This window comes from Chenopodium album, chromosome 19 (assembly GCF_948465745.1).
Source record: "Chenopodium album chromosome 19, dcCheAlbu1.1, whole genome shotgun sequence".
Lineage (NCBI taxonomy): Eukaryota > Viridiplantae > Streptophyta > Magnoliopsida > Caryophyllales > Amaranthaceae > Chenopodium > Chenopodium album.
This window is the reverse complement of record NC_137852.1, coordinates 4,730,591-4,745,055: the sequence shown is the minus strand read 5'-3', so window position 1 is coordinate 4,745,055 and position 14,465 is coordinate 4,730,591. Positions and strand designations below refer to the sequence as shown.

General features: G+C 31.1%; 1 protein-coding gene across 1 annotated transcript; it reads right to left on the bottom strand.

Annotated features, from left to right (window-relative positions):
- Positions 1-10,815: 10,815 nt before the first annotated feature.
- LOC145595426 (cytokinin hydroxylase-like) lies at positions 10,816-14,076 on the bottom strand. Its single transcript, XM_081651837.1, has 5 exons — positions 13,781-14,076; positions 13,442-13,668; positions 13,058-13,299; positions 12,284-12,662; positions 10,816-11,235 (listed from the first exon to the last, which is right to left on the bottom strand). The coding sequence occupies exons 1-5, from the start codon at positions 14,055-14,057 to the stop codon at positions 10,816-10,818; spliced, it is 1,545 nt and encodes a 514-aa protein (XP_081507963.1). The 5' UTR covers positions 14,058-14,076.
- Between the last annotated feature and the right edge of the window lie 389 nt (positions 14,077-14,465).

Sequence of the window (14,465 nt, the reverse complement as noted above, 5' to 3'; positions counted from 1 at the left end):
TTATAGTTAACATATGAAACATTGAAACGTCTGCTTAACAACAAAAAAGTTCATGCTATTTGTATTATGAACCTTTCACTCTTTGTGGCTGTCTTTCTTCGATTCGATCGATGTACGTACCATTTGGAAGAGATGTTGTCGAGCTTTGATTTGAGTCTCTGCACATTCAAAAACACATAAATTTAACAATCAAGACCACGTAAAAAAAAAAAAAAAAAAAAGAAGATAACTTTCAAAAATCAAATTGAGTGGTACACCTGAATATCAACAGTTAAAATATGATTGAGATATATACTTTTGCCAATAAAGTTTGGTGTTTGACTAGATGATGTGTTTATAAATGAGAAGATTGATATACTTCACTACTACTGTATAAATCAAGTACTATTACTGTACTACAGTTTGCTTCTTATTTGTCCTTTTGAGTACGAATAGTTGTTTTTACACTTTGTGTGTTATTTTGTGGTTAGGGATTGTTCTTTATGAGTTTTGTGATTAAGTTGCTCTCTTTGTTATACTAGTAGTTTCTATCATCAGTCCTCTATCTCTTTCACATAAGTATCACTATCACACCAAGATAAAACAAAGAACTTCTTCTCCGGGAATCGTCTTAGAGAGTTTGTGTCAAGTTGATATTACGTTTGAGATTGGAGATATAGACGAAAAAATAAGTTGAGAGGAAAGACATATCAAAAATAGTATGAAACATGTCAAGATGATTCTTGTCAACTTAAGGAGACGGATAAAGTAATGGATACTAGTAGTCTATTGTGAATGACCTGAATGTGTCAAAAGTTAAAGCTATTTTATACTTCGTATGTAGTTAAAGCTAACTCATATGCGACCACAACAAGTTGAGTTGAAATGATGTGATACTCATAAATAATTTAAAAATATTATGTTAATAATTTATTTATTTATTTATTTTTATTGTGTTGGTTTTTGTTCTTTATATAACTAAAAGCGAGGTGAAATTTTTAAATTTAAAAAGTTTGTAAAGAACTTATTTTTCTTTAATTAAAGCCTTAAAGGTACCAAACTTGCAATATCATTTCTTTCCCTCAAATTATGTCACATCTCTTATCATTGATTTTAAATCATTATATAAATGATTAAAGAAAATGTGAGATGGTACATCACCAAAGACATCAAAAAATGTACTATTTCGAGAGTAATGGTGATACCACAAACAATAATTCAATTGCTTTGCTATAGAGAGCAAGTACTAAAATCAGCAGGGCAAATCAATAAGATTGAGCTACTAACTTGACAAATGACAATTGACACTATGCGCACTACCACTAGTGTCTAGTGAACATGACAACCCTAGAGTAAACCTAGACTCTTAGATCAAGCTGCCTTGAAGCACTAACAACAACGCCTTTGAATTTTACTACTCCCTCCGTTCCCTAATGTTTTTTACGTTTAGAATTATGCACGGTAATTAAGAAATTGTGTAAAGTTGAGGTATATTGGAATATTTCAATGATTGAAAGTACAAATTTATTGAAAAATACAATGTTGAGCATGTGGGGTGGAGAAATTAGAGGAGAGAGGAGAGAGAAAGTAATAATAAGTGTTGAAAAACTATTAAAATAGTACAAAAAGTACAATAGCACATGGAAAAGTAAGGACTTTTGAGTAAAAAAATTGTAAAATAAGGGTAATTTAGTCCAAAATTTATGACCAAAATAGGAAAGATACTAAATGTAAAGAATAAAAAGGAACACCCTAAATGGAAACGTAAAAAACATTTAGGAACAGAGGGAGTAGTTGGGTATTTCGGATATAGACAGACACAAAAAAAAAAAAAAAAAAAAAAAAAAAGAGGAAGAAAGTATATGAGGTTAGCGTTTTTGTTCTTATCTTTTTGATTGGCAATTAAAGTTAACATCTTGGCTTGTCGTAGGGATCAAAGCAAGGCACGACAAGAGAAGACATCTTAAGACATGACGATAAAGGGTAACAGTCATGATTTTCATTAATGAGATAATTCTGGGCATTAAGTAAGCCTCCCGACGAGGTCCTTTGGGAACTCTATAAAACATTTTGATGCATAATAAAAAAAGGTGTACCGAAGCCAAATGTGCGCCAAATGTGCACGCTATAATAAACAAAAATGGAACCAATTTAGGATGTTTTGAGACTTGGGTTTAGAAAATTATAAAATTGTAGGAAACACATACCGAAGTCATATGATATTGTTTCGAACCATATACAATCATTTGTTAGTCATATACAAATTGTACAAAGACTACAAACTACGGATTACATTTTTTTTTTTTTTTTTTTACTAAAGGCTACCAAATATTATAGGGACTACTCTCGTAGAGCATAACAATATTGACAGGTTAGGAGCTCTTAGGACATTGAACTGCCTTAGATTTTTAAGGATAAGAAGTTCAACTATTACACTTGCATGTTGCATCTATATACATTATCACCAATTCACCTTATTGTCATCCTAGCAAAGGCAAGACCAACAGAACACAGATAGAAACTCAACACAAGGAGAAGATAAATTCCTCTAAATTTAAAGCACATGCATGTTAAATTAGAATTTACAATAAGGCTATGTTCGGATTACCTTATAAAAAAACAAAGAAACCCGAAAATGAGAAGAAAAAAAAAAAAAGGGAGCATACTAGCATAGTAATTTCAATTTCCAAGTTATAAAATTGGCGGCTGTGCGTAATGTAGTATTGATGTGATTATGTAATATTGCTAAGTAACTGGTAGTAATGGTAGCACGAGTAACAGAAATTACTCAATTAGATATGCAATCTTCTTACTAAAAGATTACAAATCTAACACAATAAAAAACTATGGGACAATCCATTATAAGCATTATAATTGCAAGCGCATGAATTGCTCATTGGAGTGGGTCCAAAAGACATTGTTTGTAGATCTAGTAAAACTAGTATACGTTACACTCGAAAAATAGGTGAAATTAAGTTATTTAAATGCTAAGGACTTGTTTGACACCTTTTTTTTTGTTTTTAGTTTTTTGTTTTTTTAAAAACTAAAAACCAAAAATAGGAAACAAGAAAAAAATGTTTCCACTTTTTTGTTTTCAGTTTTCAAAATTATCATGATTTTAATAAGTTTGACTAATTTTTAATTTATTATATGACATATATCATATGATTTAAAAAAAACAAAAATCCAAAAAACTGAAAACCACAATGATGCCAAACGAACTCTTAAATTATTAGATCGGAATAAAGTTAATTCAGTTTCAACTAAATTGACTAGTAAATTAATAAAAGAGTGCTCCAAATAAAAATCAATAATATAGAATTCTAACAGTATCTACTTAGTTGCTTGATTGGCCTCTTGCTACATATAGATAGCTTAAAAATGTATGCATTGTGAAATTGACTATGAAGAAGTCACCATTCATAAACTAGGGCTTCTTACCAATTGGATGTTTGTGTAGTGGTGATTGGAACTACACTTGGTAGGGAGGACCCGTGTTCAACCCTAACCACCTAGAACTGATTTTCGAATCCGAATTAGCCTAAAGGGTGAAGCGGGTGAAACACCAAAAAAAAAAAAAAAAAAAAAAAACAAACCTAGGGGTTCTTTGTCTTGTAGCAACCAACGAACAGGGATTTCCAATTATGGAAGGCAATAAGAGGACAATGCGGAGATATATCATATATGGTCTTGAATTGACCCATTATGACTACCCTTTAAAGACAAATTACATACAAGGAAAATTGAGTGAATGACAAATAATGTAAATATATAAAAGATTATCTCTAGTTGAATATAAGCCGAAGAAGGAATAGTAAAATGTCAATTACACAAGCCTAGTGATTTAAAGCTTTACTTGTAGTAGTTTGATCAGCTTGAAGAAAAGTACTTCTCTTGTTCTCTTTTTAATGACAATGCTTAAAATTTAATCACACATAAGTAATTCATAAGGTTGGGTGACGAGAATTGATCCCAGGATGGCAGGATCCCTTGAAACCAGAAGGGAAGCTTTAACCACCTAAGCTATTCACATGCACCACCATATATGTAAGGGTGTGCTATGTCTCTTGAAAAACTATACTTCAAATATGTAAGGGTGTGCTATGTGTCTTGCAAAACTATACTTCAATTTTTTCATTTCTCATTCTTCTTAAGTTTATGACCAATTTTTGTTTCTTCAAGTTAGAATTATCATTATTCTTGTCATTTCTTGTGGAAATAGTTGAAAAGAGACATAATAGTTGAATTAGAGTATTCAAAGCAATAATTTTAGAAACAAACAATTTAAAGTTGTTCCACCATTTTAAAGTGAAAAGATAAACTTGACTTTTGGCTTTATTATATTGTTTGGAACAATTTAGACTTAGGGCTTGTTCTGATTGATTGAACTGAACTGAACTGAGCTGAACTGAACTGAATATATTTTATGAGAGAAGAAAATTAAGAACTGAACTGAACTGAAAATAATCTGAAAAGAACAGACCCTTAGCTCTCTTCATCTTATTTTTATTGCTTATTATTGTTATTAAATCATAGTAAAAAAATTATGCATAGACTAAATAAGATTATAAAAGTAACAATTTAAGCAACAATTTAGAGCAGGAAAAAAATCAGACTACACAAAATTAAATCACAAACTATTCAAAGCAGAACAAATTAGCCGGGAGCAATTAGGGTGAGCCTATTCTTAGTCTTGGTAACTCTTTAACACTACTTTTTTTTTTTTTTTTAAATAAATTAACTCACGTGTCAAAAGTGTGGGTAATCAAGTACTTAATAGCTCATCATAAGTTCACTAAGTTAAAAATTGTAAAGAAGAGTGAGTGTGACTTAGCTTGATAAAGCACCTTCGGTAGTTATCATTCTGGTAAATAATGACAATTCAACTATGAACGAAGTTTAAGCTTGACTTTCCCCTTTTTTAATTGTAGAAAAAATAATCTCAAACTTCATGCTAGTGCACTCATTGAATTTGAATAATAGGTCATATATCTTAGTATCTTACTTAATACATTAATTAAGTTAAATGACATCGACTTTGATTAATAATATTCTTTATTGATTCGATAAGAATATCACTTATTTTTAGAATATGCCTTGAATCGATTTGCCCATTATGAATGACACGAGTTTCCACTTATATCTACTTTCAAGGCCTATTTTGTTTCCGTTTTGGAAGCAATATATAAGATCTTCTAACCTAGGCTAATTGAGAAATCTATAATTATTTTTACCTCCCCCCCCCCCCCCCCCCCTTTTTTTTTTCCGGTCTTACCTTAATCATTTTAGCATCCGTCAATACAGTTTAAATCGATCACGATCACACATACATGAGACAACAAATTTTTTATTTTAACAAATAAAATCTACAATTAGTCATTTGAAAATTTGATGTTGTTTAGGCAGCGAATCAAACCTGTATGGCACTGAATAAAATCCGCAGACATGAACACTAAATAAGAGGCTTACATGCAGCACAGTACTACAGTTGTGTTAATTGGAACATTGGTCCCCTAGTCCTAACATATACAAGTATATATAAATATGATGATATGGTGAAATTAAAGGTAGTTGCTTTACTTTCTTCTTTCCAACATTGTGGCTTACTATAGATATTATACTAAACTATAATAATCTACTTCGATTCATTTTGATAATCTACTTTGTATATTAAAAGTTTTGTCACTTTGAACCTTTTTTTAGATATAATCTTTCATGCTTATCAGCTGTAGTTGTTGTCCCTTTCAATTACTAATTTTTTATTCAAGAAACTAAAATTAAAGTTTTTACTTAGTTTTTAATTGTTTTTCATCTATAGATAGCCACAACATGTTGTCACGGTTAAGTATTAGCTAGTATCACCATCTAAGGTTTTACTAAATAAACTAAGTGATTTGTCATCGGTATATAATTGAGAAATAACCTTATTATTTTTTCCCCTTCTAACTTTATTTTTTAGTAGGTAAGGAAGAAGATCGACCAAACTAAGGGCCTGTTCACATTTACTGAACAGAGCTGGACTGAACTGAGCTGAATTGAACTGAACTGAGCTGAAATGAATATTTTATGAGAGAAGGAAATTAGGAGCTGAACTGAACTGAACTGATTGAACCTGAAATGAACTGAACTGAAATTAAGTAAATGTGAACTCACCCTTAAGATCGAGTTTTTCTCTTAGTGTGTGGTGTATTATGCACATGCTCATGGATGTGATTAATGCCTGGAGTGTTATTGTTGGATATGCGAACTCTCTTTGTTGTTGTGCATATTTAATTTTTGACAACTGACTCGATCATTATCAAAAGTTGTTTCATAATCATGTAATTCAAGAGTTATCAATCAATGAAAGAACTAAACATTTTTGTGATAGCTAATAGCTATACAAAGTTACAACAACTACTTGTCATGGAGATCGGATCCATATGCTTTAGCTTGCTTGAGTGCCTGTCATTTTGGGCACTAAAGATTGGAGTAAGATAAATGCTTAGTAATTAACTAGTGAAGACACCTTATTATTATTATTATTATTATTACTAAAAATTAAAAAAGCAACCTCTCGTAACATCAGTCGACAAGTGTCTCAAGGACAATAGGTAGAGACATGTTGTTTAATTTAATCATCATTACAAAACAATTGCACGAGCGAGGCTTTCTTAAACACACTTTAACTAAAATGCGCAGCACTCCTTAAGTAATAATAATCCTTAAAATTACTTAATATTGTGCGGGCCATCATACTATGATTGACTGATTGTTTTTTTGCTACTTTCAATTAAAACTAGAAAGATTTACCCAAAGTTATAGTGCATGAAAATTATACGTATTTCCTAAATTAAAAATTCTTTTATTGAGTACAAACAAAAAGCATTATTTTCCCTAAAATTTCTTCTTTTAATGTTCATTTTTTAAATTACTATGTTAGGTCTCGTGCCATGCACGGTGATCTACAATTATATATACTACCTCCGTTACATGTTATGTGCAACGATTAGACATTTTCCCTCTCTACTTTATGTCAAATCGTTGCACATAACCTGTAACGGAGGTAGTAGCTATATATTATTGATTGATAAGAATTATAATCATTAATTAGTTGATGAATAATAAAAGTATGTCATATGTTGATTTTTTTAATTGTAGCTTCTACTACACAACGAAAACAAAAGTAGGCAAAAAAAAAAAAAAAAATGAGTCATATTTTTTCTTGTTGTAAAACAGGTCTCAAATTATTTTAAAATATGATCTTTGATTTATAGTTGTCCAAATTTTTCTAGAAAGATTTGTAAAATCTTTTTATTTTAAAAATAATAATTACTCCGTACTATGTATGAATATGGAATATGTATATAAAAAATTATTATTTTTGTAAGTAGTAGTTTCCTTAATCAATATATTTTTTTTGAAAGAAAAATATAACTAAGGACACACCAGGAGATGACACATGTCATTGCTGGTGTGTCTTTTAGTATATAAAAAATAAATTATTGACCTTGTAATCTGTATTCATTACTTTGTATATATCTTCAAATATATGCAAACTTCGTATTTGTGTAAATATAAGAGCACATTACCTTTATTTATACACAAACATATTAATTTTACTTATTGATTTGTACATGATATTTCAAATTTACTAATACAATAATGCAAGTATATTTCAATGGTTATTTTACATACAACTAGCCAATATTTCAATGTTTTGTTAACTACAATTTTTTATCTTTTTAATCATCTTGATATAGGATAATAACTATATAAATAGAGCATATAAAGAAATCTAAGGGTGAAATAAACTTTCTTTCTTTTTATTTTTTTTATTTTAATGGATGGTAGTGAAATGAGTTTCTACATACTCGGTATCGTTAAATTAATCTGTATCTGATTTGATACTATTACAACACATGATACTTCAAAATTTGAATAGGATTTCAGATTCTAAAGTAGTTTTCTATTTAGGTGTTTTACGTTCGTTTAAACTGAATATTGAAATATATAGATCATAGGATCTTCAAATAGTTTAATGTAGTTTGAACACACTAATACTTATAATTTTTTTCTCCATTGCCGATGAAAGTGTACTTTTGTAATGATGAATGTTATAATTAAACACACATTATGGTGTTCTAATCAAGTTTGGGGAGGAGATTATGATGGTTAAGAGTGGTGGTGGGGAGCTTGTGATCATAGTAATTAGTGGCACATAGTTAGTTCCCATCACACATTTAGAGTTGGGGGATTTTAGTTTTAAGTCTTAATTAATGCTATCAAAGAATCAATTATAAATGATTAGTTAGTGGAAGATGTTTAATTATATTATAATAATGGTCTATAAGTTTGACCCAAAATCTGATTTTCATGTGGAGAGGGACCCACCTTGGCCATAGCCTTAGCCAAGGGTCTTGAAGTTGATCTTAGGCGGCACAAATTATAAGGTTGATCATGTAGGTATACTTTTCACCCACTTAAAAGTAAAACCCACTCGTGCAACCGGAGGAAAAAGGATTAATAGGAGGGAATTAGCCATTATCATGCTTATAATTAGTTTAATATTTGTAAGATCTTAGGATAATGTTTTTATTTGAGTGGGGGGTTCTCCATGAAGTACCATGTGCTGACTATATGATTAATAATAATTTTAAATTTTTTGGTTACGATGTAAGGCTGTGTTCTCCTCAGTTTATTTCAATAAATTTCAATAAATATGAGTAAGATATAAACTAAAACAAGCGCGGGACGGCGGGAGGGGGGGTGGGGGGGGGATTTTATCATTAAACATCACCAAGACTCACCCAATATGACCACCCCTTTAGCTTGTTTACTATTTATATACTATTATCGACAATATACTATATAATATACAAAAACTAAAGTTTTAACAACTCAATATTAGTTAGTGAACCTTAACAATTACAATAACACTTCAAAGCTAAAGAGTGGCAAAATTGTACACTAATTCTCAATTAGAAGCTAGTTTGGTCGATGCTAGCAATTGCTATAATTAGTAGCATGTGAAACCCTAAGATATCTACCTAAAATATGATCGAAACAATTCTTTAACTGCTAATTGCAAATTCAGTGTGCTTATTGCCTAATTGTACGATTCAGAACCTAACTACTAAACTACCTACCTGTCCTACCATATTGTCGTCGTTGAATCTAACATTATTCAAAGCTTTTTACTTAAATTAATCCATTGATCCGATTGAAAGGGTATGCTAAACATTTAATATACTTGTACATTTATGATTGATACTTAAGCCCTGTTCTTTTCACCTTAAAAAAATAATATTAAGTAAAAATAATTTCATTTCAGTAAAAATAAGTTCAGTTCAGCAAAATTAATTTCAGTTCAGTAAAAATAAGTTCAGTTCAGTAAAATTCAGTTTTCTTAAAGAAGAATTATAATAGAAAATCAGTAAAAATAATTTCAGTTCAGTAAAAATAATTTAATTTCAGTAAAAATAATTTCAGTTCAGTAAAATTAAGTTCAGTTCAGTAAAAATAAGTTCAGTTCAGTAAAAATAATTTCAGTTCAGCAAAATTAAGGTGAATCAAACAGGGCCTTACTTAGAAATGGAAGGCTAAATTACGAGTAACTAATGTTAGATATTATTTTAATATTTTCACTTTTCACACCTTATATGAAACTCTTAGGGTTGTCTTTATTATTATCTAACTTAAATGTCATACTTCCCTACAATTAAATTATGATTGATGTATATATTTTATTTTGGATGCGAATAATATGGCAATATAAATTACAAATGGTGGTAGGGGGATTTGAATGTATGACCTATCGTACACATGTCCTTAGTCTTAACCATTAAATCAATATCTCAATTGGTACGGTTGATGTATATAAATATATTTTATCTAAGAAACATGACTGACAAAATGTGTCATTGTAATAAAACGGATTAGAATGTTTCAAAAAAAAAAGGATGAATTTCAAAGTAGTATTTAGGTAAATAAAAATCCATATTTGAAAGGAAGCAAGTGAAAAAAAAAAAAAAAAGCCAACAACAAAGAAAGTGGCAAGCAGCTAATTAAGTTAAAAGGAACTGTAGCAATCAATAAGTATGCCATTATAAAACTTGACCCCACGCATTTGTGGATTTGGTGACTTTTCAAATTGAAAGATAGAGCACTTCTATATTGTCTTTGAGGTCATAGAGCACAATCGAGAGAAAAAAAATGACAACAGGGAAAGAATCAATGAAGGAGGAGATCGAGGATAGAAAACGGTTTTCCAGTAATAACGGAAATGAATTTTGATCACATGCCTTAAATACCAGCCATGACTATTGAATACGGGTCTAGGCTGTACTCGTAAAGAGAGTTCATTTCACAAGAATAGGGAGATTACATCCTAAAATCATATGACAATCACAGGAGCTGAGGAGTAGCCCCTTAATCTTATAAAGTGTAACTCTCTCTCGATTTGTGACACTTACAAATGTTGTTTGAGAATTTTACATTTCAACAAAGACTTTTACCAACTGAAAATTAGGCCAAAAAAAAAAAAAAAAAAATCATGTACTTGTGACTTCGATTAGTACTAAGATATACTTGTATATAATCTTGAAGATCTGGTGCTATACAAAGATGAAAAAGAGATAACATTCCAAAGAATATATATTGGTGGTTTATAATCTTGAATATAATATTGATTATTGCATGTATCCCTCTTTGATACAAATTGAGCTACTGTTCTAGGCAATATAAACCTGCAAAACTTTAGAGGTATAGTGCAAAATAAGGCATGCACCAATAACCTCAATCCCAAAATTCCCACCCAAAAAATTTATATTGAAAAAATGTAACAATTGTCTAAGCTCATCTATGTAAGGGCTCCAAGCAAACTTGAACACCATGCTTCGGCTTTATGGTAAGAACTACCACGGGGGAGTGACGATAACTACTTGAGATTTTGAACCTAAATTGTGAAACTAACATAGCTAGTATGATCTTGGCTTCCATAATAGCAAATGTTTGCCCTATACAATTTCGAGGGCCAGCACCAAATGGAAGGAAACGACTTGAAATAGAGGATTTGGAAGCAAAACGTTCTGGATTAAACTCATTTGCGTCATCACCCCATAGTTCTTTGTCGTGATGAATGGCTAGGACCGGAATCCATATGGACAACCCTTTTGGAATGAGTAGATCGCCTAGCTTGATATCTTCAAATGCCATTCTAGGTAGAAGTGTGGCAGGCGGGTACAACCTCAATGATTCGTTAATTATCATGCTTAACTGTAAAGATAATTAACACTATGTGTAAGTTAAATGAAGTACGGTATTCAATACGAATAGAAGAGCATATTAAGGAAGTCATTGTATTGTATTATAAAATGCATGGACATACATGAATTTTGGTACAATGTACATGCTTGTACATAGCATAATGTAACGAATCTTAAAAATGGGAAATCCATGAACAGACAATTACTGACAGTGATTCTTGGAAGACAAACAATTAATTATGCGCAAACTAATGACCTTATTTTTCAGTGTAGTTCTAAAACCCAGCGAAAGTTCATTTACCAAAGAAGTCAACGCTTAGCCGTCAAAACTTAGATATGGGGGTCAAACTTTTTTTTTTTTTTTCCTTTTTTAATTTTTATAGTCGATTTCATATGATTGTAGGTTTCTATAATTGAATTGTTTTGAGTATTTGACCATAACTACTATGGAGTATTTATCATAAAAAGGTTAGTTTTGGCCTACCAATCTTAGACTCACTTTTTATTTTTTTTCCTCGGTAAGATAAGGACCTTATATAACCAATATTTCTCGCTGGCTATGGTAGTCCACATTTGAGGGTAGAGGGGCGGTAAGGAAGTCCCCTACTTACAAGCAAACGTAATGTGTGAGGTTTGGATTTGTGAACTGTGATCTCAAAGTTACAAGGTATGTTATTCATCAACTTCACTAAGCTTACTTGGTTATTTGTTAGTATGGGTTGGATTCAAAAAGTAACCTGAAACATATAATCATATACTAGTACATAAACTTGTATTGTTGTAAAAAATAAAAAAAAATAAAAATTGTACCTAAAAACCTCGTCCTTTTGGTAGTTTTAAATGTCCCCCCTCCGAGCTCCAACACTCATTAAAGTAATGACAATTTTATTTTATTAGTTATTGCAATTTTTAACGAAATATTTAATCATGAGATACTCCCTTTGTTATAAAAAAATACTTAACAGTCCATTTGATGCACGACTCGTATATGGAAACTCTAGGAGTTGTACGTAAATGAAAATGCATCAAATTAGAATTGTAAATGATTGCGTGCTTACCATGCGAAGCTTAGGCAAATGATCAATGGTAGGAGTTTCACCATTGCAAACTTGCTCAATTTCTTCCCTCAATTTCTCTTGCCATTCAGGGTTACTTGCTAACAACATTATAGTCCAAGTGAGCAAAAGTGCCGTGGTCTCATGCCCCGCGAAAAAGAAAGTCTTGATTTCGTCCATTATAAGTTGCCAATTCAAATTAAATCCGTCTCTTTTTTTATTTTGCAATTCATTCATTAGAATCCCTAATAAGTCTTTCCCGTACGAGTCAGTTCTACCCATCGTAACACAATCTTTTCTACTATCGATTATCTCCATTAGTAGTCCCTCTACTTCGGATTTTAAAGCCTTTATGTCTTTATTGTACTTGCTTGGGAAAAACCTGCGAATTTTTGTTACAAATAATTTTGAGTCAAATGTTGATGCAAAGTTGCAATGGAATACTCGTAATAGTAATGGAAAAGACTAAACGTTGCATTGACTAAAATCGGAGCATCTAAGAACACAATAACAAAGAATCATATCATGCGTGAAATAATTAGTATAATAAAATTTTGCAATCCTATAGTAGTGAACATCGTTGGTGCTACTTTTTTTTTATATATTTTTTATCGTAGATTTAAACATAACAACGAAAACAGAATTATACGTATGATAATAATTATATGTTAGGTTCAATTTGGTATCAATGTCATTTTTCTTATTATTTAACGGTAATTTAAATGACATTTATCGACAACGGACAAGCCCTTAGTTGTATGGAACGTAAAAGCTTACCGGCTTCCGGGTAAGCAGAGATGCCTACTAGCTTGTGCACAACGATTCTGTAAAAGGTTGAGGAGATGGAAAATTTTCCTTCCTTTCTCAAAATTACTCCCAAATTCAATTCTTGATATAATATCAGCAGTCAGATTAGTCATTAAATCTCCAATTTCCACCTCATTTTTACTCGACTCGAACGTGTCTCCAAGCGATTGGAGCATGTTTTTAGTGCAATCCACCACATACCCTGCATAACTCTGCATCAAACAATCAAATATCAAACTAAATAAAAATTTACTATAATCCAAAACATAAAAGAATACAAAAGATAAGATAATGGGGCATATTACAATTAAAGAAACCAATCATAACATAATCAAACTTTGTATTATAAAATACCTTAAGCTTATCACTCATAAAAGCAGGGGAAACAATGTGCCTTTGATGATGCCAAGCATCACCATTGGCCATAAGTAGGCCATTTCCTATGAAATTTTTTGACCCTTGTTGTTGAAGCCATGATTTTCCGGACAAAGGGTTGTATTTTGTTAGCAATTCTTTGATCATACCGGGGTCCGTTAGACACATCCTCGGCTCGAATCCATTCCAATATATGTACCTCTTTCCTACATACATAACAAAAAAATAATGCATCAATATAAGTTTTTTATTATTTTTTTTTAAAAACACTTAGTAGTGTTAGGTATGTACGTGACCAGATTAGATCAGATCAGATACCGTATTTTCTTGACCAGAGGAGGTAATGTGGGAGTAGACGAGCAACGATGTCGTGAGAGATTGTAGGCATGTCATTGGAGGTGGAGGAAGACACAAGGGTGGCCATGTCTAGGATGTTACCTATAAGAGGGCGAGGTTTAGGGCCACGCACTCCTTGTTTTTCCATGATTTTTTTGATGCGTCTAGGACTTAGCCAATAAAATGAGAGGGTTTCATAGGTTACTCTTACGAACCAACTTAAGAAAATGAATACGAAAGCTATGAATATGAAAGCCATTGTTTTTTCGAAGAGGAGAAATGAGGAGAGGGAGAAAGGAAGGAGAAGTGAATTAACTTGCAAAAACAAAACTAATTAGCCAATATATATAGTAGTCAAGCACTAAGGAGTGTAGGGTCTTTTTATAATAAACAATGCTCCCCTCGTTTCTTTTTACTCCATATTTGTTATAATTTGATTTTTATAGTCTAAAATATAATGTACATCTTTGATCATAAATATGTTAAGATAGATTCATGTATATAAAGATTAACAATAAATGAAAATTTTAATAATTCATTTTGAGACTAATATAACAGTATCCCACATAATATGATTATTCAGCACATTGACAATCTTTTTAATTAAATTAGGTACCATCAAAATCATATGTTACCATTTTGACTGAACTTAATTTCACATGATTCA